Source organism: Zonotrichia leucophrys, chromosome 7, assembly GCF_028769735.1.
Source record: "Zonotrichia leucophrys gambelii isolate GWCS_2022_RI chromosome 7, RI_Zleu_2.0, whole genome shotgun sequence".
Classification (NCBI taxonomy): domain Eukaryota; kingdom Metazoa; phylum Chordata; class Aves; order Passeriformes; family Passerellidae; genus Zonotrichia; species Zonotrichia leucophrys.
In genome coordinates this window covers 454485-475955 of record NC_088177.1, presented here as the reverse complement: position 1 = coordinate 475955, position 21471 = coordinate 454485, and the positions used below count along the sequence as shown (strand labels likewise).

The 21471-nt window shown below is 58.1% G+C and overlaps 2 protein-coding genes across 3 annotated transcripts; one reads left to right on the top strand and one right to left on the bottom strand.

The window, feature by feature from the left end:
* Nucleotides 1-372: 372 nt before the first annotated feature.
* Nucleotides 373-12418, top strand: GALNT5 (polypeptide N-acetylgalactosaminyltransferase 5). Of its 2 annotated transcripts, none has more exons than XM_064718261.1 (10): nucleotides 373-1216; nucleotides 2720-2886; nucleotides 3957-4076; nucleotides 5244-5379; nucleotides 6355-6474; nucleotides 6848-6965; nucleotides 7177-7497; nucleotides 9251-9331; nucleotides 9832-9993; nucleotides 11911-12418. In XM_064718261.1, exons 1-10 carry the CDS (start codon nucleotides 495-497, stop codon nucleotides 12103-12105), a joined length of 2142 nt encoding a protein of 713 aa, XP_064574331.1. In that variant the 5' UTR covers nucleotides 373-494; the 3' UTR covers nucleotides 12106-12418. The 2 variants fall into 2 exon arrangements, with proteins under 2 accessions (XP_064574331.1, XP_064574332.1); XM_064718262.1 differs by having other exon boundaries at nucleotides 11959-12417.
* A 4759-nt stretch (nucleotides 12419-17177) lies between these two features.
* ERMN (ermin) lies at nucleotides 17178-20582 on the bottom strand. The gene is made up of 3 exons (XM_064718821.1): nucleotides 20161-20582; nucleotides 19771-19857; nucleotides 17178-17865 (listed from the first exon to the last, which is right to left on the bottom strand). The coding sequence occupies exons 1-3, from the start codon at nucleotides 20411-20413 to the stop codon at nucleotides 17396-17398; spliced, it is 810 nt and encodes a 269-aa protein (XP_064574891.1). The 5' UTR covers nucleotides 20414-20582; the 3' UTR covers nucleotides 17178-17395.
* Nucleotides 20583-21471: the final 889 nt, after the last annotated feature.

Below are 21471 nucleotides of genomic sequence, written 5' to 3'. Positions count from 1 at the left end.
CGCTGCGCCTCTCGCTCGGCGAGGCGGGCGGGCGGCTGCTGCGGGAGGCGGCGGGGCGCGGGCCGGGGCCGGGGTTGGTGTTGGGGCGGGCGCGGCCCCGACGCGGCCCCGGGGCGCCGGCGAAGGCAGCGGCGGGGCCGGGAGCAGCCCCCGGGGCTCCGGGGCCATCGCCGCCCTCACCCCAGCCCCCGGGCCCCGGCGGCGGGACGGGCTCGGCGCTGCCCGGAGCCCCCGGCAGCGAGCGGCGCCCCTCCGGCCCCGCGGCACCGAGGGGCACGGCGGCACCGAGCGGCACGGCGGCACCGAGGGGTTCGGCGGCACCGAGGGGCACGGCGGCACCGAGGGGCACGGCAGCACCGAGCGGCACGGCGGCACCGAGCGACCCCGCAGTCCGGGATGCGGGCACCGCAGCCCAGCCTGGAGCACAGGACACCAACACGGGACGCGGAGAAACTCCCTCCGAAACTCGCTTCATCCTCGTTAGTGAAGGGGGGATGAACCTTGCCGGCCCCGCAGCCCCGCGCCGCGGGCCCCACGCTGCGGGCAACGCCACAGGGAGACGTGGAAAGCACAGAGAACCTGCTGAAAAGACCAGTGACGGGGCCCACGCTGCGAGTGACACTGCTGGGGCCACTGCCAGGGGTGGCCGGAGCCGGACGCTGGGGGCGACACCAGGAGCAGCGCCTGGAACCAATGGCACTGGCCGGGATGGGCAGGAACGGAGGGGAGCAGCTCCTGGAGCAGCTCCTGGAGCAAATGGCACTGTCCAGGATGGGCAGGAACGGAGGGGAGCAGCTCTCGGACCAACTGGTACTGAGCAGGATGGGCAGGAGCAGAGGGGAGCAGCTCCTGGAGCAAATGGCACTGGCCAGGATGGGCAGGAACGGAGGGGAGCAGCTCCTGGAGCAGCTGGCACTGTCCTGGATGGGCAGGAGCGGAGGGGAGCAGCTCCTGGAGCAGCTCCTGGAACAACTGGCACTGTCCAAGATGGGCAGGAACAAGCAGGGAGCAGCCCGGGGATGCACAGAGTCCTGTCCATGGATGCAACGCTCGCCCCGAGAGACCCCCGAGCTCCCGGCCAGTTTGGACAGCCTGTTGCTGTCCCTGATGACAAACAAGAAGAAGCAAAAAGTAGGTGGAAAGAAGGAAACTTCAATGCCTACCTCAGCGACCTGATCCCTGTGGATCGAGCCATTGCGGACACCAGGCCTGCCGGGTAAGATCTGCTCCCCTTGCACAGAGCCCGGGCTGCACCCTGGGCCTGGCTCCGTGGCTCTGGGCAGGGCTGCTGCGGGCACAGAGAGCCCTCCACCTCAGCCGTGCCACCTGTCAGATGGCTTTTGTCCGTCCAGCTCAGAGCAGCCTGCTGTTAAACACAAAACTGGGTAAAGTTTGCAGATTGTAACCCACTGAGCCCAGCTGCCCAGAACAGGCTGCTGTCCCGGGGAACTCCTTGGCCAAACAGGGATGTGAGCTGCTGTCCCGGGAACACCTGAGCAAACAGGGATGTGAGCTGGTGCCTTGGGCACAGAGCTGCCCTGGGCACCCTGGTCCTGGCAGGAGCCTGTGCAGGCTCTGCCCCTGCCTGCTGGCACAACCAGGTTGTAAGGGCCAGCTCAGGGCAGGGGCTGGTGGCAGCTCATGGCAGCCAACAGTTATTTTTTGGTGTATTCCAGTCTGTCCCAATTTAGACTCCAGTTCCTGTTGTGGTTCTGCCTGGAGTACTGCACTGGGCACTGAAATCTGGCCAATCTGTGCCTCCCTGTGCTCAGTGCTCGCTGCTTTTGGAGCTTCGCTGGCAGTGCTGTGCTCATGGGCCCTGTGTCCCTGCAGCTGCTGTGGGGAGAGGCCCTGAGGAGGAGTGTGGGGGGCAGGAGGCTCGTGGGGAGCATCCCATGCAGAGCCTGGATCAGGAGTCCTGCGGCTGAGGGAAAAAAGGAAGAGAAGGCTCCAGGTTGACCTTAGAGCCCCTTCAGTGCATGAGGGCTCCAAGAGAGATAATAGGTACTTTGGGTAAGGGTCTGGGGTGCCAGGACAAGGAGCAGTGGTTTCCCACCCCAGGGGCAGGGATGGATGGGATACTGGGAGGGAATTCTGCCCTGGCACAGGGTGCCCTGACAAGCTGTGGCTGCCCTGTCCCTGGAAGTTTGAGGCCAGGCTGGATGGGGTTCTGAACAGCCTGGTTTAGTGGAAGGCTTCCCTGCCATGGGAGCCCTTGGGAGGAGATGGGCTTTGGGTTCCCTTCCACCCCAAACCATTCCAGGATTCTGTGGTGGAGGACAAAGGGGGCATGACCCGGTTCTGCTCACCACTGCCCAGCAAGGTGAGGCAGGGCTGGATCCAAAATGGACTTTGTGGTGTTTTCTGCCCACTGACCTCCCTGAGAGAGACAGACAGACAGACACATCTCAAGGATTGTGACACAGAGTAGTTCTGGGGTGAATTTCACTTAGCCAGAGCACTTCTGATTAACTGCAAAGCCCTGAAATGCCTCTGAATTTCCTTCAGTGTCAGAACCAAGTGAGTCCATCCCGTCCCATGGGGCTGCCCGTGGGGGGGCTTTGGGGCAGTGTGTGGGGTCCCTCCTCACCCTCTGCTCCCCTCCCAGCCCTGCAGGGCTTTCCCTCCCTGTGTCACGCTGGGCATTTTCCCTTTCCCCACACGTTTCCCCAGGAACACCAAGCCTGGCCGTGACCTGTGGGCCGTGTTGCCGTTGCAGGTGCTCTGAGCAGCAGGTGCACGATGACCTGCCCAGCACCAGCGTCATCATGTGCTTTGTGGACGAGGTGTGGTCGGCGCTGCTGCGCTCGGTGCACAGCGTGCTCAGCCGCTCGCCCCCGCGCCTCCTCGAGGAGATCATCCTGGTGGACGACTGCAGCTCCAAGGGTAGGGAGCCTGCTGCTGCTGCTGCTGCCTCTGTGGAACTGATATAACCTGGGGGAAAACGCAATTTGTTCTCTGTAATTCAATTCCGAGTAGGAGAGAAATCACATTTTCTCCTTCCGCTGTGATGAAGTGCGTCCCTGGCCTGCGCTGGGGCTGAGGGTGATCACAGGGCAGGGGGCTCTAGGGGAGGAAGGAGGAGGCTGCCAGAGGCTCCACGAGCACCAGGGAGCTGCATCCTGCCCGGCCCATTCATCTTTGGAGCATCCTGGCTCAAGGGCTTGTGCGATCACCCAGCCCTGAGGGTGCAGCTCCCAGGCAGGTGCCCGTGCTCCCAGTGCAGGGGGGACACCCCAGAGGGCAGGAGCTGCAGTGGGAGCAGTGCTGAGCCGGGATCTGTGCTGCACAGGGCCCTCCATCACCATCTCAGCTGGTACCCAGCCCCTGCAGTGATGCCTTGCACTCTCTGCCGGGCTCAGCCCTCCAAAATCGAGGAGTGTGACTGTGCTCACAGGGATCTGAGGATGAGGGAAGAGATGAGGATCTGACTCCGTGTTTCAGAAGGCTTGATTTATTATTTTATGATTTATATTACATTTAAACTATACTAAAATAATAGAAGAAAAAGTTTCATCAGAAGGCTGGCTAAGAATAGAAAAAGAAAGAATGATAACAAAAGCTTGTGTCGTGGACAGAGCCCGAGCCAGCTGACTGTGATTGGCCATTAATTGGAAACAACCACATGAGACCAATCACAGATGCACCTGTTGCATTCCACAGCAGCAAATAATCATTGTTTACATGTTGTTCTTGAAGTCTCTCAGCTTCTCGAGAAGAAAAATAGTAAAGAAAAGACGTTTCATGAAAGATGTCTGTGTCAGAGGGGTGGTGCCATTTGCCCACTGCTGGTTCTCCAGGAGAGCGCTGTCTCAGATGGCTCAGGGCTCTCACCACGGGCACAGGAGCCGTGCCCAGGTGTTCACAGCCCAGACCTGAGCCCCTGGCGTGCCCGGGAAGCTCTGCCTGTGGCTTTTCACCGTGTCAGAGGGCTCAGGGTCGTGTCCCCTCTGCAGAGTACCTGAAGGAGCAGCTGGACGCGTACATGTCGCGCTTCCCCAAGGTGAAGGTGCTGCACCTCCGCGAGAGGCACGGCCTGATCCGGGCCAGGCTGGCCGGAGCTGAGATCGCCACAGGTAGGGCAGGAGCCGGGGGTGGGCCAGGCCTGGGGACACAGCCCAGGCTGTGCTGGGACGGGCACTTCTGACTGCAGCATTGGGACCTGCAGGATTTGCATGGGAGCAACGCAGGGTGGGATGGAGGCAGTGTGTGTATGGGGGGATCCAGGGTGGATGGGACAGCTGCAGGGCTGCCAGAGCTCCCAGCCAGGGGTAGGGGGCTCTGCTCCTCCTCCAGCCCCCCCAAAGGCAGCCCCATGCCCAACAATGCCAGGGAAAAGACTTTAATTCAGACAAGAGTCTTACATTCCTAGTTTACAGCTTAATGCTTATCGTGGGGCTCAGAGGGATCCCCAGAGCTCTTCTCTGCCATAACACGGCTTAAAGAGGTGCTGAGGGGAAACTGGGATTAGAGGGAAAACAAGAAAACCCAATTGGAGTGATCAAACCCAAAAACATTGCTGGGCTAACACGCTTTAGGGGACCCCAGAGGTGCAGGGCCCCCCCTCCAGTATGGCCTTTGTCCCTCCCAGTGCACCAGGGGTGTCCTTTTGCCACCATCTCCAGCCCCAGCTCCACCAGCTGCCCTGCCAGGCTGTGTGAGCACCAAAATGGCCATTTCTGTCAGCAGCTGCCCTGCCAAGCAGGGAAAGAACTCATGGCTGTGTCTGGGCAGGTCTGGGGAGCCAGGGAGTGTGATGGTGTTCGCAGGGGTCCCATCATGAGGGAAGAGATGAGGATCTGACTCCGTGTTTCAGAAGGCTGATTGATTATTTTATGATATATATTACATTAAAGCTATACTAAAAGAATAGAAGAAAGGATTTCATCAGAAGGCTAGCTAAGAATAGAGAAAGAATGATAACAAAGGTTTGTGACTGACCGAGACTGCAGACAGCTGGAGTGTGATTGGCCATTAATTAGAAACAACCACATGAGCCCAATCCCAGATGCACCTGTTGCATCCCACAGCAGCAGATAACCATTGTTTACATTTGTTCCTGAGGCCTCTCAGCTTCTCAGGAGAACAAACCCTAAGGAAAGGATTTTTCAGGAAACACCATGGCTACCAAGCAGGGCCGTGGCAATCAGCAGCGCCCCGAGCGCGCAGGGGCTGCCCAGCAGGGCAGGGCTGGGGTGCCAGGGCTGGGGTGCCAGGGCTGACCGTGCCCTGCTGTGCCCCAGGCGCTGTGCTCACCTTCCTGGACTCGCACGTGGAGTGCAACGTGGGCTGGCTGGAGCCGCTGCTGGAGCGCGTCCGCCTGCGCCGCACCAAGGTGGCCTGCCCCGTCATCGAGGTCATCAGCGACAGGGACATGAGGTGGGACCGCCCTCCCTGCAGGGACCCCGTCCGGGCACAGCCTGGCACCGCCAGCACCCGCTGCAGGCCGGGGATCCATGGTGCCAGGCCCTCACAGCCCGCAGAGCCTTCCGCGGGGCACACACAGCATTGCTGTGACATGGACGTTCTGGGATGCTCTGCGGTTTGTTGCAGCCCCGAGACACGTGAAAGGTCTGTTTCGGCCTGCACGTTTGAAGAATGAGTTGGAGTTCTTCAGTTTCTTTTTTTTTTTTTTCTCAGAGTTGTTTATTATATCTTATCTAAAAAAATTGTTCTCCTGCCCAGCCCAGCTCTGCTCAGCAGCACAGACAGAGGCACTCTGCCTGCCCCAGGGTGGTGTTATCTTTTTATACTAAAAACTACGTGTGCAATATTTACAATTACTGCCCAATACCCATCACCTGTGTTAGACACTGAGCTTCTGCTCCAAACCAATCCCAAAGTGCCACCATCACAGCAGGAGATGGAGGTAGAGAAGACTAGGAAGAAAGGCTGGACACACCCAAGTCCTTCCACCTTGTCCCCAAAACCTCTATTTCTAAAAACCCCAAAATCTACTTTTTCACCTAGTGATAATTTTATTATTACACTACTTAAACTTCTGTGGCTCTCAGGTCTTCATACAAAGCTGGTAATTTGCTCCACAGGTCATAACCAAACCCACATGTATTCTGGGCTGTGTGCCAGGGTCTCTGAGCCCCCTGGCAGGGGTCCCAGCAACTCTGGACATTCAGATGTACTGAATTCTCACAAACATTAGCTGGGGATGTGGCCACTGTTTATCACACACCTTTCTCCTTTCTCACAACTTTAAGTACATGAAGAGGATTCCTGATGAAATTTGTTAAAATCCTGATTTAATTACCCACAGATATTCATCTTCTCCCATTAGGGGTGACCTTTCAATCAGGAGTGTGACTCAGAATTAGTCAGCCCGATCTTTCCTCTCTTTAGTTACATGACCGTGGACAACTTCCAGCGGGGGATTTTTACTTGGCCAATGAATTTTGGATGGAGGCAGATTCCACAAGAGGTCATTGAGAAAAATAACATCAAGGAAACTGATATAATAAGGTAAATAAAAGAGATGTGAGAGCTTTGCAAACCAGCCTGTTCCTTTGGTAATAATTTAGCAGCAGAGGCTCCTTTGAGGACAAGTGTTGTTCTTTTGTGGCCAGGTATTGTTCCTGTGCTTTCCAGGACAGGTGAGGCACAGGCAATCCCCCCATCAGGCCTGGGCAGAGCCCAGGAAGCCTTTCTCCCCATGCATGGCACTGCTGGTGTGCCAGCCAGAACATTTCCCTGCCTTTCTTGGCAGTGCCTTTCTTTCCTCACTGCCCTTCTGTCACTGCTTCTCCTGCCCTTCCCTGCCCCATCACAGCTTTCAGGCCAGGTGAAGCCACCCAAACACCCTCTCTGACACACCATGTGGCCTCTGTGTCCCCAGGTGCCCCGTGATGGCAGGTGGCCTGTTCTCCATCGACAAGAAGTATTTCTCTGAGCTGGGAATGTACGACCCAGGACTGGATGTCTGGGGAGGAGAAAACATGGAGATTTCATTCAAGGTAGGTGACTGTCACACAGCTGCACCCCTGCCAGCCTGGGTGGGTGATGCAGGGGCTGCCCAGGGACAGCTCCATGTCCCTGGGCACCGGATGGCACAGCTCCATCTCCCTGGGCACCGGATGGCACAGCTCCATCTCCCTGGGCACCTGAGCTGCCTCTCTGAGGCAGTGCCCCCTCAGCTGGTGTCTGTCAGTGATCTCTGTCCCGCAGGTGTGGATGTGCGGAGGAGAGATCGAGATAGTGCCGTGCTCCAGGGTCGGGCACATTTTCAGGAATGACAATCCCTACTCCTTCCCCAAAGACCGGGTGAGGACGGTGGAGAGGAACCTGGCGCGGGTGGCCGAGGTGTGGCTGGACGAGTACAAGGAGCTGTTCTACGGCCATGCCTACCACCTGCTGCACAGCGTGGACGTGGGCGACCTGAGCCAGCAGATCCAGCTGCGGCAGAGGCTGCGCTGCAAAACCTTCCGCTGGTACCTGCACAACGTGTACCCCGACCTGGAGGCTCCCCTGGTCAAGGCCAGTGGACAGGTATGTGCCCAGGGACTGGCCGTGCCCTGGGCAGTGCCCACTTGCCTTTGGCACCTTTTGGGGTGTTTCATATGGCACAGAGGTGTGCATTCCTGAGCATTTTTATAAAGAAACAGGCCACAGACAGAAGGGATTCCCTGTAGAGGGCTGGTTGGGTGTCTGGATGGGCGAGGGGGAGCACAGCCGGCCTCACCCCCTGCCCCCACTCGGGGGCTGCAGTGCAGTGCGGGGTCTGTAGGGTCAGGGTCTGTAGGGTCGGGGTCTGTAGGAGCAGGGTCTGTAGGGTCGGGGTCTGTAGGGTCGGGGTCTGTAGGGGCAGGGTCTGTAGGGTCGGGGTCTGTAGGAGCAGGGTCTGTAGGGTCAGGGTCTGTAGGAGCAGGGTCTGTAGGGTCGGGGTCTGTAGGGTCAGGGTCTGTAGGAGCAGGGTCTGTAGGGTCGGGGTCCAGAGGTGCAGAGTCTGTAGTGCACAGTCTGTAGGGTCAGGGTCTGTAGGTGGAGGTTTGTAGGAACGGGTCTGTAGGAACAGGGTCTGTAGGAGCAGGATCTGTAGGACCAAGGTCTGTAGGGTCGGGCTCTATAGGAGCAGGGTCTGTAGGAACAGGGTCTGTAGATGCAGGGTCTGTAGGAAGAGGGTCCATTAGATGCAGGGTCTATAGGGTCGGGGTCTGTAGGTGCAGGGTCCATAGATTCAGGGTCTATAGGTTCGGGGTCTATAGGAACAGGGTCTGTAGGAACAGGGTCTGTAGTGTCAGGGTCTATAGGAGCAGGGTCTGTAGTGTGGGTCTCTGTAGGAACACGGTCTGTGGATGCAGGGTCTATAGGAGCACTGTCTATAAGAGCAGGGTCTATAGGGTCGGGCTCTATAGGAGCACGGTCTGTGGATGCAGGGTCTCTAGGAGCACTGTCTATAAGAACAGGGTCTATAGGGTCGGGCTCTATAGGAGCACGGTCTGTGGATGCAGGGTCTGTAGGAGCACGGTCTATAAGAACAGGTCTGTAGGGTCGGGCTGCTAGGAACACGGTCTGTGGATGCAGGGTCTCTAGGAGCACTGTCTATAAGAACAGGGTCTATAGGGTCGGGCTCTATAGGAGCACGGTCTGTGGATGCAGGGTCTGTAGGAGCACGGTCTGTAAGAACAGGGTCTATAGGGTCGGGCTCTATAGGAGCACGGTCTGTGGATGCAGGGTCTGTAGGAGCACAGTCTATAAGAACAGGGTCTATAGGGTCGGGCTCTGTAGGAGCACGGTCTGTGGATGCAGGGTCTGTAGGAGCACGGTCTGTAGCACGGCTCCGCCGCCAGCAGAGCGCAGCAGCCGCTCGCGTTGCTGGCGCTGCGGGCCCTGGGAGGGACCGGCCCCGCTCCGGGCTCGGACCCTGCCGAGGGCAGGGGGCAGAGAGCGCTTTAAAGCCCTTGTGGGTTCAATGCTGCCTGCACAAACCTCTCGCTCGGCGCCCGGTGAGAGACACCGGGTCAGGCTCCCCTCCTCCTCCACCACAGAATGCCACAATGGTCTGGGTGGAAAGGGACCTTAATGCTCAGTTTATTCCATCCCTGCCATGGGCTGGGACACCTTTCACTCGGCCGCGGTGCTCCAAGCCCCGTCCAGCCTGCCTGGAACGCTCTGTTCTGCCTCCTTCCTTATGTGGACAGTGTTAATCTGAGAGCCCAGCAGGTTCAGTTTCAGTGCAGTGTAACATCCTCTCCCCGTCCTGGGAATTTCTCTCTAAATTGCATTTTGTTGTTGTTTGCAGCTCGTTAACGCGGCCCTGGCGGGGTGCATCGCTGTGCAAGGCACCAGCCTGGCTTTTGAGGAGTGTGATGCTAACAGCATGGTAAGGACAGCCTGCAGGTGCCCCGGGTGTGCCACCCTGCCTGTGGCACCGGGCACCCTGAGCCTCCCCGGTGCCCTGTCCCCTCCCTGGGGCTGACACAGCCCTTTCCCCATGGCCAGGCCGTGCCTGGGAGCAGCAAGGGGCAGGAACAGCCTGTAGCCAAGCAACAGCGCCAGAAACAGCAAATTGGGCTGGTTGGGAAGGTTTGATAAAGCTGTGAGTTTGCACATGAAAACAGAGACATCATTAAACAGCAGCATCCTTGTGCAGCTGCTGGCCATGCATCCAGCTGTTCCTCACAGCCCTTCCAGTGCTCTGACCCAGAGTGCCAGGGCACAGGGGGTGGCTCCCACTGCCAGGGACAGGGATGGGTGGGATATCAGGAACTGGGGATTCCTGGCTGGGAGGGTGGGCAGCCTGGCACAGGTGCCCAGAGCGCGGTGCCCAGCCCTGCCATGGAGCCTGACGGGGCCACGTCTCCTCCTGCTCTCTGCCCACAGAACCAGAAGTTCAACTACACCTGGCTGAGGCTGGTCCAGCACGGGGAGCTGTGCCTGGCACCCACGGGCGTGCTGGGAGCCGTGGGGCTGCGCCCGTGCCAGGGCAGGAACCGCAGCCTGGCCTGGCTCCACAGGGCCCTGGCCAGCGTGCAGCCCGGGCTGGTGAGTGATGCTGCAGCTGCAGAGATGCAGGAGGGTCAGGGTGGGCACTGTGCAGCCAGGGCTGGTGAGTGATGCTGCAGCTGCAGAGATGCAGGAGGGTCAGGGTGGGCACTGTGCAGCCCGGGCTGGTGAGTGATGCTGCAGCTCCATCCTCCAGTGATGGCAGGAGGGTCAGGGTGCCATGGACGGACACAACCCATGGCACAGGGGCACCCAGCCTCTGCTGCCCGCTTTGCCAAGGCCCCCTGTCCCCTAGAGACCTGCTGGTGCCCATCCCTCCTGCCCATCTGCCAGGGGTTGTGTCCATCCAGTGCCGAGCATCCCCACACAGCTGCCAGGCTGGGGGCACTGGGGACCTGCAGGCACTGCCACAGCCACAGCAGCAGCAAAACAGCCAAAACGGCCTGGTTTTACACAGAAACCATCAATAGCACTTAAAGGGAGATGAGTCAGCATCGATTGGCTCTCAGCTCACAGGGGTGTTTAAAGACAGCACTTATGGAAAGGAGGAGAATGGATACTCACACTAATTGCCTGAGCTGCACAAAGAGTCATGGCTCTGCCCCTGTCAGCCTGGTGCAAGCAGTTGTCCAAAATGCTCTGAAATGGCATAGTCTATTGTTGGGAAAAAACACTCTTCACTTAGGAAAGAACAAATGCAGCATTCAATACACAGACAATTTCCTGTTGCCCTTTGGTTTTTTCAGCCTAAAGCACTGAATGCCAGAATGCCACAGGCTCACGTTGGGTGTTTAGGGAAAAATACAGGAAAATTTTTATCCACTTACTGAAAATTGTGAAATTGCTACTTTACTTTGTGAAAAGTACGCAGAAATGCCCAGGGAGCTGTTGCAGGGCGCGGGCAGGTCTTGCCTCCTGTCACAGCCTGGATTCTCAGCTGAGGCTGAGATGGAGTTGGTGCTGCTCTTTTACTGCTGCCAGCAGCAGGAGAATGGGGAGGGCTCAGTGGCTGAAGGAGCTGCAGGCTTTGCCCTCTGCTGACACCAGGCATTGTGCTGTGCAGGGATGTGCAATGCAGCTCCTGCCTGCACAGGGGTGCAGCTTCTGCCCAGGCCCTGCACAGGGCACAGCAGGGGTGTCTGACCTGGTGTCCCCGAGCTGCCCCTGAGCAGCCCTGCAGTGCCAGGAGGGGCACAGCAGTGTCCCTGTGCTGTGGCAGCGCTGCAGCATCCCCGGGCTGCCCACGGGGCTCACAGAGGTTAACACAGGCGGGTGGGAAAAGCAGGAGGATGGAGGCACCCAGACTCTGTTCTTGCCCTGCCCCAGCACCGGGCTCTGGGGCTGTCACCCAACATCCGTGTCAGTGCAGGGACCGTGCTGGGTTCATCAGCCCCAGGTAAGCACAGAAATCAGTGTCCTGCTGCACATTCCCTGTGGGGCAGATCCCACCGAGGGACCCCCTGCCCATGGCAACTGCTGCACAGACAGTGAGAGAGCTCAGCTCGCTGTTCCCAGCAGGGAAAGTGCAGGACAGGTGTGCTGTGGCTGCTCAGGTGTGCTGTGGCCACACAGGTGTGCCTGCACAGGTGTGAATGCACAGGTGTGAATGCACAGGTGTGCTGTGACCCCGGCTCAGCAGCAGCTGCAGGCTTGGATCCCATGTCACAGTCCGTGTCAGTCAGCAGAGATATCTCAGGTGTTAGGAACGAGCCAGAAAAGGGCACTCTGTGAGGAGCTGGGCTTTCTCAGAGGGAAACCAGAGCTGCTGCTGCTGCTGCTGCTGCTGCTGCTGCTGCTGCTGCTGCTGTGGGAGCCCTGAAGCCTGAGCACTCCCGAGCCCCCCATGCAGCCCCCTGACCCCCTGTCTGTCCCACCTCAAGGCAGCCCCCTGACCCCTGTCTGTCCCGCAGAGCGCCCACCTGGTCTCTCAGCCCCCTGACCCTGTCTGTCCCGCAGAGCGCCCACCTGGTCTCGCAGCCCCCTGACCCTCTGTCTGTCCCGCAGAGCGCCCACCTGGTCTCGCAGCACCCGCGGCTCCCGCAGCCGGCGTGCCTGGAGGTGGATGCCGCGTTCCGGGCCCTGCGTGTGCGGGGCTGTGACGCCAGGAACCGCCACCAGCAGTGGCACTTCAGCGCGTACCACGCGGACTGAGGGCAGCCCTGGTGTCACTGCAGCCCATCGCTGTGCCTGGCCACGGGGAAGGGCATCCCCAGGGGGAACTGGGACCTGTGGTGTGACACCTGCCCGTGGAGGGATCCCGGCACCCGGAGCAGCACCTCTGAACAGCAGCAGCGTCATTTCCCTCTCTGCAGGAGACTTTGGGAAAAACTCCTTTTCTGTACCAATAAATGGAAATATTTTTGGAAAAAAAAATCCTCATCCTACTGTGAGCAAACATCCCTCAGCTGCCCCCGACAGCAGCATAAGCTACAGAAGTACTTCAGGGGCCCTGTAAGTATGTAAGCAGCAAACTGGGCTGCTCGTTCCTCCACAGAAACTGGAAGTTTGTTGACCAATGCATAAAAATATCCAGTACCATGTCCAGACTGGATGTGGCTGCAGGATCCTCCCTGTGGGAGGTGTTGTGTGACAGGTGAGGCTCTGCGAGGAATCACTTGCCCATCCATGGAGCCCACATTTTACGGTGGGAGGTGGATGGGGTCAGTCCCAGCCAGGGGCTGCGGGAGAGGCCTGGGCAGCCCTCCCTGTGCTGGGGACAGCCAGGACACGCGGGCCTGGCTTTGTCTGGGGAGAGCAGCTGCTGGAGCAGGGAGCCAGAGCTGTATCCTGCCTGAGGCTGCTCCTCCAGGGCAGCCGGGGGTCCCACCTGGGGCTGCCAGGACCCCAGCCCTGTGCCCAGCCCCGCCTGGGGCTCCCCAGGAGCTGCTGCTCCCTCAGCCCAGCTGCAGCACAGCCGGCTCTGCACACCAGATCCCTCTGCACTCACTGCCACAGGCAGGTGCTGGCTGCACTGTGGAGTTCTTCACTCCAAAATCCAGCTCCAGGCACCGATGGATGGGTTTGATGGGAGAATAAACTCTGTGTGCCCAGGCTGTGGGATCCGGAGTGCGTAACGCCAGGCAGTCTCAGGACTCTGCTGCTCACAGTGACCCCAGATGTGTCAGAAATTCTCTTGTCCCAGCCTGGCTCCAAGAAGGAGTCAGAGCTCTTCAGCTCTCGCTCTCAAGGTTGTTCATTGTTCCTTATCCATAACATTCTTTCTCCTGCCCAGCCCAGCTCTGCTCAGCAGCACAGACAGAGGCACTCTGCCTGCCCCAGGGTGGTGTTATCTGTTTATACTAAAAACTACGTGTGCAATATTTACAATTACTGCCCAATGTGACAGTATTCACAGGGGTGTTAGGACAAGGGAAGAGATGAGGATCTGACTCCATGTTTCAGAAGGCTGATTGATTATTTTATTATATTTATTACATTAAAACTATACTAAAAGAATAGAAAAAAGGATTTCATCAGAAGGCTGGCTAAGAATAGAATAGGAAGGAATGATAACAAAGGTTTGTGGCTCAGCTCTGTGTCCGAGCCAGCTGGCTGTGATTGGCCATTAATTAGAAACAACCACATGAGACCAATCACAGATGCACCTGTTGCATTCCACAGCAGCAGATAATCAATGTTTACATTTTGTTCCTGAGGCTTCTCAGCTTCTCAGGAGGAAAAATCCTAAGGCAAGGATTTTCCATAAAAGATGTCTGTGACATCCCAATCCCCATCACCCATGTTAGACACTGAGCTTCTACTCTAAACCAATCCAAAAGTGCCACCATGGAGAAGATGGAGGCCAAGAAGAAGAAGGAAAAAGGACAAGGCACGCCCAAATTCCTCTATCTTGGGACCCCAAGCCCCCATTCTAAAAACTCAAAAGGATCTATTTTTTTCACTCCATGACAAAACTAACTGTTATTCTACTGAAACTCTTTTGATTTGTAATTCTTCATGTAGGGTTGGTAATGTTTTTTTCCAAGGGCTAAATCGAAGGCACAGGGGTCCTGGGCTCTGTGCTGAGGTCTCTGAGCCCCGGGCAGGGGCTGGAGCCCTCCAGGGCAGCCAGAGGGCTTTCCTGGGGTCTGCCAAGGCAGGGTCTCCACTGCTGCTCCCGCTGTGAATCCCTGCAGTGCGATGCCGCTGCCTGTGCCCTGGGCTGCAGAGGGAGGCCGTGCTCTCCTCCTGCCCCTGTGAATCCCTGCAGTGGGAGGCTGCTCTCTCCCCCTGCCCCATGCCCCGTGCTGGGCTGGGAGCTGCTCCAGCCCGAGCCTTTGGGTACATGGGATGAGCATGCACCCAGTGCATCCTAGTGCATCCCAGCACAGCCCTGCCTCTGCCTTGGGCCCAGCACAGCACTGCCTCTGACGTGTGCATCGCTGCTGACAGCATCTGACAGGCTCAGTCTGCCAAAGTATTGACTGGCAACACAGATTTCCCCGGTTGACTCCTATTCCAGCTGTCTTCCTGATTTTCTCTGCCTCCTTCAGCGCGGCTAGCCCGCAGTCACCATCAGAAAAATGACACAGGCGTTGTTCGGGCAGTCAGCTCGCATCAGGAGCAGGGATTTCATGGGGCTCTGCTTGCTGACATTCAGTCAGCTGTCACAGGGCGGGCAGCAGGCACTCATATGTCACGGTCACATCCCATCGCCAGCGCTGTCACTCGCCGCCGCTGCCCGCTCCTGGGGACAAGCACTGGAAATGCTGGATCTGTGCTCGGGGGCTGCAGCCTGCCCGGGGCTGCCACTGAGCTGGGCCCTGCTCCGTGCTGGGACCACTCCCAGGGCACCAGTCAGCCCAGTCTTCCAGAAACGAGAGCATCGCTCCAGAAACGAGAGCATCGCTCCAGAAACGAGAGCATCGCTCCGGCAGGCACAGCCGTGCCACCACCCCTACACACCCCAGGCTGGGCTCCAGGAGGGCAGGGCTGGGGAGCACCAGGGTGGGAACACACCTGTGTGGGGTGGGGACACACCTGTGTGGGATAGGGAAAGGTGTGTGCGGTGGGGACAGGGGGCCCTGCTGTCCCCTGTGCTGAATTGTTAAATAAAAAAGGAGTAAATGATAGCAGATGGAGCTGCTCCCTCTGAGCACAGTGTTCGATCTGCCCAGCCCGGGCCCTCTCGAGGGGCTCCCCCCGAGTTACTGCCAGGCTGAGCCATAAAGCATGGCCCCAGGAGGAGCCCCCAAAGCACCAATTCCCGGCATTCTGTCCTGCTGGCTCCTCACTCCGTGCAGGGAAGGGCAATAGCTGAGCTGGTTCTTGCAGCCACAGCCGCTGCAGGTGTCACGACAATTGTCACTTGTCACCTGTCCCCTGTCACCCACACACCCCTTACCCACCTGCCGTCAGCCCGGCCCGGCTCGGCAGAAACGGAGAGAAAGGATTTTGGGGCTGTGGCTGCCATGGCCTGACCAGCACCTGCCTCCAGGTGCCTCTGCTGCAAGGGACAGTGCCCAGATCCCTGCGTGTGCCCTCAGGGCAGTGCAGGCAGCTCCTCACCTGCCCGGCTCCTCACCTGTCCCACCCTGTGCCCCTGGGCATGCCAGAGCTCCAGCCCCTCATCCCTGCCCGGCTCCTGACCCACGCTGTGCCCACGGGGATGCCAGAGCTCCAGCCCCCCGTCCCTGCCCATCCCCTGCCTGTTAACCCCTGGCTGCTCACACCACACCCTCCCGGATGCCAGGCCAGGTGAGCAGGGCTCTCCGGCCCCTCGAGCATCCCAGCGCTTCCATTTTTTTTCACTTTTTCCGCCCAGGAGAGCAGGAGAGGGCGCTGCGCTCCTCGGTGAGCGAGCGTTGCTCTGCGCGGACGACAAAAAGCGAACCCAAGGTTCCCAAAGCCCTGGGGGAGCCTTTCCCCCCAAAGCGCTGGGAATGGTCACAAACACCGAGAGAATCGGAGTGGTTTTGGGTTAGAAGGGACCCCAAAGCCCATCCTGCTGCACCGTCTGTCGTGGCAGGGACACCTCCCCTGTCCCGGGCTGTGCCAGCCCTGTGGTGGCCCTGGCTGGAGCAGCAGAGCCACGTTCCCAAAGGGCTGTGCCACCCCATGGCAGCTGTCATCAGGAACAGACCCCAGAGCCACGTCCCCAAGGGCTGTGCCACCCCAGGGCAGCTGTCATCAGGAACAGACCCCAGAGCCACGTCCCCAAGGGCTGTGCCACCCCAGGGCAGCTGGCAGCAGGAACAGACCCCCAGAGCCACGTCCCCAAGGGCTGTGCCACCCCAGGGCAGCTGGCAGCAGGAACAGACCCCACAGCCACGTCCCAAGGGCTGTGCCACCCCAGAGCAGCTGGCAGAGGGAACAGACCCCAGAGCCACGTCCCCAAGGGCTGTGCCACCCCAGAGCAGCTGGCAGAGGGAACAGACCCCAGAGCCACGTCCCCAAGGGCTGTGCCACCCCAGGGCAGCTGGCAGAGGGAACAGACCCCAGAGCCACGTCCCCAAAGGGCTGTGCCACCCCAGAGCAGCTGGCAGAGGGAACAGACCCCAGAGCCACGTCCCCAAGGGCTGTGCCACCCCAGGGCAGCTGGCAGAGGGAACAGACCCCCAGAGCCACGTCCCCAAGGGCTGTGCCACCCCAGGGCAGCTGGCAGAGGGAACAGACCCCCAGTATAGGTTGGTACAAGCACAGCTCAGAACTTGCCCGGGCCAAGGAGCAAACAAACAAGTGTGAATGGCACAATGAGGGCTATGTCTGCTGGCACAATGCAGAATTGCCCCGTATTATTTTCACGTCGCCAATAAATAATTGCCTTTATGTAGAACAAGAAAAGCCAAAGCGATATTCAGTGCTGCTGGAGATGTAAAACTAATCCTTTAAAAGGCACTTATGGCTGCAGGAGGCCCTGGATAACTCATTCCTTGCCTCTTCTCTCTTGCCAGCAGTCCTCAGCTTTCCCAGATGTTTTTTGGGATGACAAGTGCAAAGCTGAGTCCCAACTCCAGACAAATCTAGAGTAAAACAGTTTTAAAATATTGGCACCACTGCATGGTGCTTACACAAAGGTCTTTCAAAACTGAGAAGGGTAATGTCCAGGTGAGACAAAAATAATGGATTAAAACCCACCTGGTTTTGACAAAATAATCTTTTAAATTTTGCACCTAAACTTAGGATGAAAATAAGGACACATGAGAGAGTCTGACTGGTAGCACTGGGTTACAGTAACGCGGTACAAAGGCAGAGGGAGAAAGGAGGATACCCTGAACATCCAGTGGGTGTGCATTTAGCAAACTGATTATTTATTTTCCTGCGCTACGGATGCCTCTGCCCCCGTCAAAGCCAAGGTGTTAAATTTTCACAGTGTATTATAAATCATGTACAAAAAGAAGAAAAGCAGTGACCTTGTGTCGTGTGAAGAGACACGTTTGGGGGAGCAAAGCAAAGCCAAGGCCCAAGCCAGGGCTCGGTGCGTCAGGCGCTCCCCCTCAGTTCACAAGTGCATCATGGACTCGAACTCGTCGATGCGCTGTTTGGTGTTTCCTTTGCGGATCCTCCGGTAGGAGATGGTGTTGTACCGGGAGTAGCTGTGTCGGGAGATGTCGTTCTTCTTGCCCAGGCCGGGCGGCTCCCCCGCCTTCTCCAGCGGGGAGTTGCAGCCGGGGCTGCCCGGGGGCGAGGGCGGCTTGTCCCGCTGCTGCGGCCGGGGCGCGGCGCTGCTCTCCTTCTTCATCTCGATCACCTGCACCTCGTCCTCTTCGGTGTCATCCTCATCCTCCTCATCCTCCTCCGCCTCCCGGGCCGCGTTCCCTCGGGGCTCGGCGCTGCCCGCCGGGCTCTCCGGTGCCTCCCTGCCGGCTGCGGGCACGGCGCTTGTCCCCACTCTGTTTGTCGCCTCCGTGCTTGTCGCCTCCGTGCCCGTCCCAGCCGTGCTTGTGCCCGTCCCCGCCGTGCCACCCGGCCCTGCGCGACACGGGGGACACGGCGGCTGCGGCTCCCCCGGCTCCTGCCCCGGACTCGCCATTCGGGGGACACGGGGCCAGGCGGGACCCCAACACCTGGGACAGCTCCCAAAGCCACCCCCTGTCCTTTGGAATGACCCCCTCATACTGCCATCCCATCCCACCCCATCCCTTGGATCCCATCCCATTATCCCATCCCATTCCTTCCCAGGATCCCATTGTCCAAGGGAAGGGAAGGGAAGGGAAGGGAAGGGAAGGGGAGGAAGGAGGAGGGAAGGGAAAAGGGAGGAAGGGAAGGAAGGAAGGAAGGAAGGAAGGGAAGGGAAGGGAGGAAGGGAAGGGAAGGGAAGGGAAGGGAAGGAAGGGAAGGGAAGGGAAGGGAAGGGAAGGAAGGAAGGGAAGGGAAGGGAAGGGAGGGAAGGGAAGGAAGGGAAGGGAAGGGAAGGGAAGGGAGGAAAAGGGAAGGGAAGGGAAGGGAAGGGAAGGGAAGGGGAAGGGAAGGGAAGGGAAGGGAAGGGAAGGGAAGGGAAGGGAAGGGAAGGGAAGGAAGGAAGGGAAGGGAAGGGAAGGGAAGGGAAGGGGGGAGGGAAGGGAAGGGAAGGGAAGGGAAGGGAAGGGAAGGGAGTCATTGTGGATGCAGTGCCCAGCTGTGCCCCATGGGAAGTGTCCCTCCCTCAGCAGTGGCCACCCCTGCTGCCATGGCCATCTCCCATTTGCCCTGTTTGGCACGTCTCTGTGGTTAATGATGCTTTAGTGTCGAAACAAATGGTCTATTCAAGGTTTTGCCTGTGGGGTCCAGAGTATTAATTAGACTAAATTGGTCGGGTACTAAAAAGCTGCCTGCAATTTGGAGATAAAGCGCTGTGGTTGCAGGGCGGGTGCAGGGGGCCCAGGAGAGATCCTTTAATAGGTTTTATTGTGTGCTCCTAAAGCAGCACAGCTGGAATATGGATGTCAGCTCTAAATGGGAAAGCCTCCACCACTATTCACCTCCTCACAGCCTAGGCAGTTGTTATGAAATATTAATTTGGCCATGACAAATGTTCTGGATATTTTTCCTTTTGTTAATGGAAGCAGGATTTGCTTGCAGGGCACAGCCCATGGCTCATTTAGAGCCCACTTCAAAGCTCAGAGAGCATCACCAGCAGCTCCTGGTGCAGCCACCCTTGTCCCAAAGTGCCAATGAGACAGGAGGAGCCCGTGGTGGGAGATGAGAAAGGAATAATTCCCAGAGCCCCCTTGGAGAGACACGGCTGCTCTCCTCCAGTAACACACCATGAAATACTCCTCCTTTGGAGAAGAGGCTGCAGTCTGCATGGTGAAATAAATATGTTCATTTCTGTATATACTCAGTACATTTTTAGCTCATGGTCAGGACAGGCAGTGACCCCCCTGCAGCCCTGCTCATCACAGGAGGTGCCTGAGGCTCCAGCCCTGGCTCCTGCTCATTTCCACCATTTTCACCAGAAATGAGCACAGCAACACCCAGGAACAGGTGCTTAGGAGAGCTATTTTATGTGGATGCCTGGGCGTTGGGGGATTCAGCACTTGGCGAATCAGGCAGGAAAAGAATTTGGGTTTTGTGAGCACCTGCAGCCTCACGAGGTTTTCTCTGAGCATGGAGCAGAAGACAGAGGATCTCCCAACCCCGTGAGGCTGCTGGGAACCTCCTGCCTGAAGGCCCCACAGTGCTTGGATGCCCCATGGCCCATGGGACGTGTAGAACTCTGGCAGGAAGATATCAGCTGTGGTTTCTAAGGTGCAGCAACTCACAGGTGAGAGATGAGTCACTGCTCCCTGGAATAGAAGGGTCTGACCCAATTAAAATAAAATAATAACCACCTGCATCCACTGTCTCTGTGCTAGACACCAGTGGAACCCCACATCGGATGGCATTTTGCATTACCTTCCCCTGATCCCTGGCCATTGGCCCCTGCGTCCTGGATATCTGCTGGTCCCCGCTGCGGTGTCCCAGCGTTCTCCTCTCGCTTTTCTTTGGAAACACAAAGCACAAGACATGGGCTGGTGGAGCAATTAGTGATGGCAGTCAGGTTTTAATGGCTGCAGAGCAGCAGGTTTTCAGAGCAGATTTAGAATTGCTCATTTCTTTAGTTATGACCTTTTCATTGCATCCCTCAAATGTGTCCCAGATTCCAAAATACTCCAAGTCACTGTTACAGCTACCACAGACTGGGAATTTTGGCTAACACTCAGCACATCCCGTTATTCATCAGGCTATAGATCAAGCAGAACTTTTCTCTCCCAACACCTAGAGACAGGCAGCCCCATACGATACCTTGGCATCTCTGCTCTCCAGCAAAATTCTCAGGAGTGGCGACCTCTGGCAGTGAATTTCTATTTTCCTCCAGATTTTCCTTTTCAGGTGAAGTGTCAGGGCTCGTTTCAGCATTTGCGTACGGGACTGTCCCGAGAGATTTTGCAGTTTCTTGGCGGCCGCCGATGCCCTGGAGCGGGCCGTCCTTCCCCAGCGGGGGAAGGCTCCCGTTGCACGCCGGCATGGTGGCAGCTGCGGGCGCCTCTTCTGTCATGCTGAGGGCCGTGCCGGGCCGTGCCGGGCCGGGCCCCGCTCCGGCCCCGGCGTGGGCAGCTCCTCGTGGCCGCTTCGCCCCGGGCCCTGTGCCCTGCGCGAGTGGCCCTGGCACGTCCCCTGTGCCCAGCCCGCACCATCGGCTGTGCCTGGCGCTCGCCAGCCCAATCAGCGCCGCCCTCGTCGCCAGGCTCTGCCCGTTGCATAATTAAATGCACCATTATAATTTACATAAACAAACAATCTGGAGCAAGGAAGCTTTTGTGCAGGCCCGGAGAGCGGGGCTGCGGGCATGTCAGCCCCGCGGGAATAAACAGGAGCTTGTGCTCGGGCACAATGGCTCTTTGTGTGCCCGCTGGCCACAGGGACAGCCTTTGTTCTGACCCCTAATCCCCGGAGGGTGACCACCTTCCCCAGCCTGCCACCTAACCTGCTTAACATTCCCCAGCGGGTTTGCACCGGGGATGGAACTCACCAGGGATGGAGATCGCCAGGAAAGAACCTCGCCAGGGATGGAGCTCACCAGGGATGGACCATGCTACGGATGAACCTTGTCGGGGATGGACCTCACTGTGGATGGAGCTCGCCATAGATGGAACTCACCATGGATGGAATTGGCCATGGATGAACCTTGCCAGGGACACAGCTGATCACGGATGGAGCTCACCATGGATGGAGCTCACCATGGATGGAGCTCACCATGGATGAAACTTGCTGTGGATGGATCTTGCTATGGATGAACCACGCTGTGGATGAACCTTGCCATGAATGGAGCTCGCCATGGATGGACCTCACCATGGATGAACCACACTATGGATGAACGTCACTGTGGATGGAATTTGCCATGGATGAACCTCACCATGGATAGACCTCACTGTGGATGGAGCTTGACATAGATGGAACTCACCATGGATGGAATTGGCCATGGATGAACCTTGCCAGGGACACTACTGATCATGGATGACCCTCGCCATGGATGGAGCCCACCATGGATGAACCTCGCCATGGATGAACCTCACTGGGGATGAACTTCACTGTGGATGGAGCTCACTGTGGATA

Excerpts from the sequence above, each read along its gene's own strand:
- ERMN (XM_064718821.1), bottom strand. The coding sequence starts at position 20,413 with ATGACAGAAGAGGCGCCCGCAGCTGCCACCATGCCGGCGTGCAACGGG. Across the intron at positions 19,858-20,160 it reads TGGAGAGCAGAGATGCCAAG|AAAAGCGAGAGGAGAACGCT; the intron begins GTATCGTATGGG and ends GTGTTTCCAAAG. Across the intron at positions 17,866-19,770 it reads TGGCCAGGGATCAGGGGAAG|GGCCGGGTGGCACGGCGGGG; the intron begins GTAATGCAAAAT and ends CGTGTCGCGCAG.
- GALNT5 (XM_064718261.1), top strand. The coding sequence starts at position 495 with ATGAACCTTGCCGGCCCCGCAGCCCCGCGCCGCGGGCCCCACGCTGCG. Across the intron at positions 4,077-5,243 it reads CGGAGCTGAGATCGCCACAG|GCGCTGTGCTCACCTTCCTG; the intron begins GTAGGGCAGGAG and ends GCTGTGCCCCAG. Across the intron at positions 7,498-9,250 it reads TGGTCAAGGCCAGTGGACAG|CTCGTTAACGCGGCCCTGGC; the intron begins GTATGTGCCCAG and ends TGTTGTTTGCAG.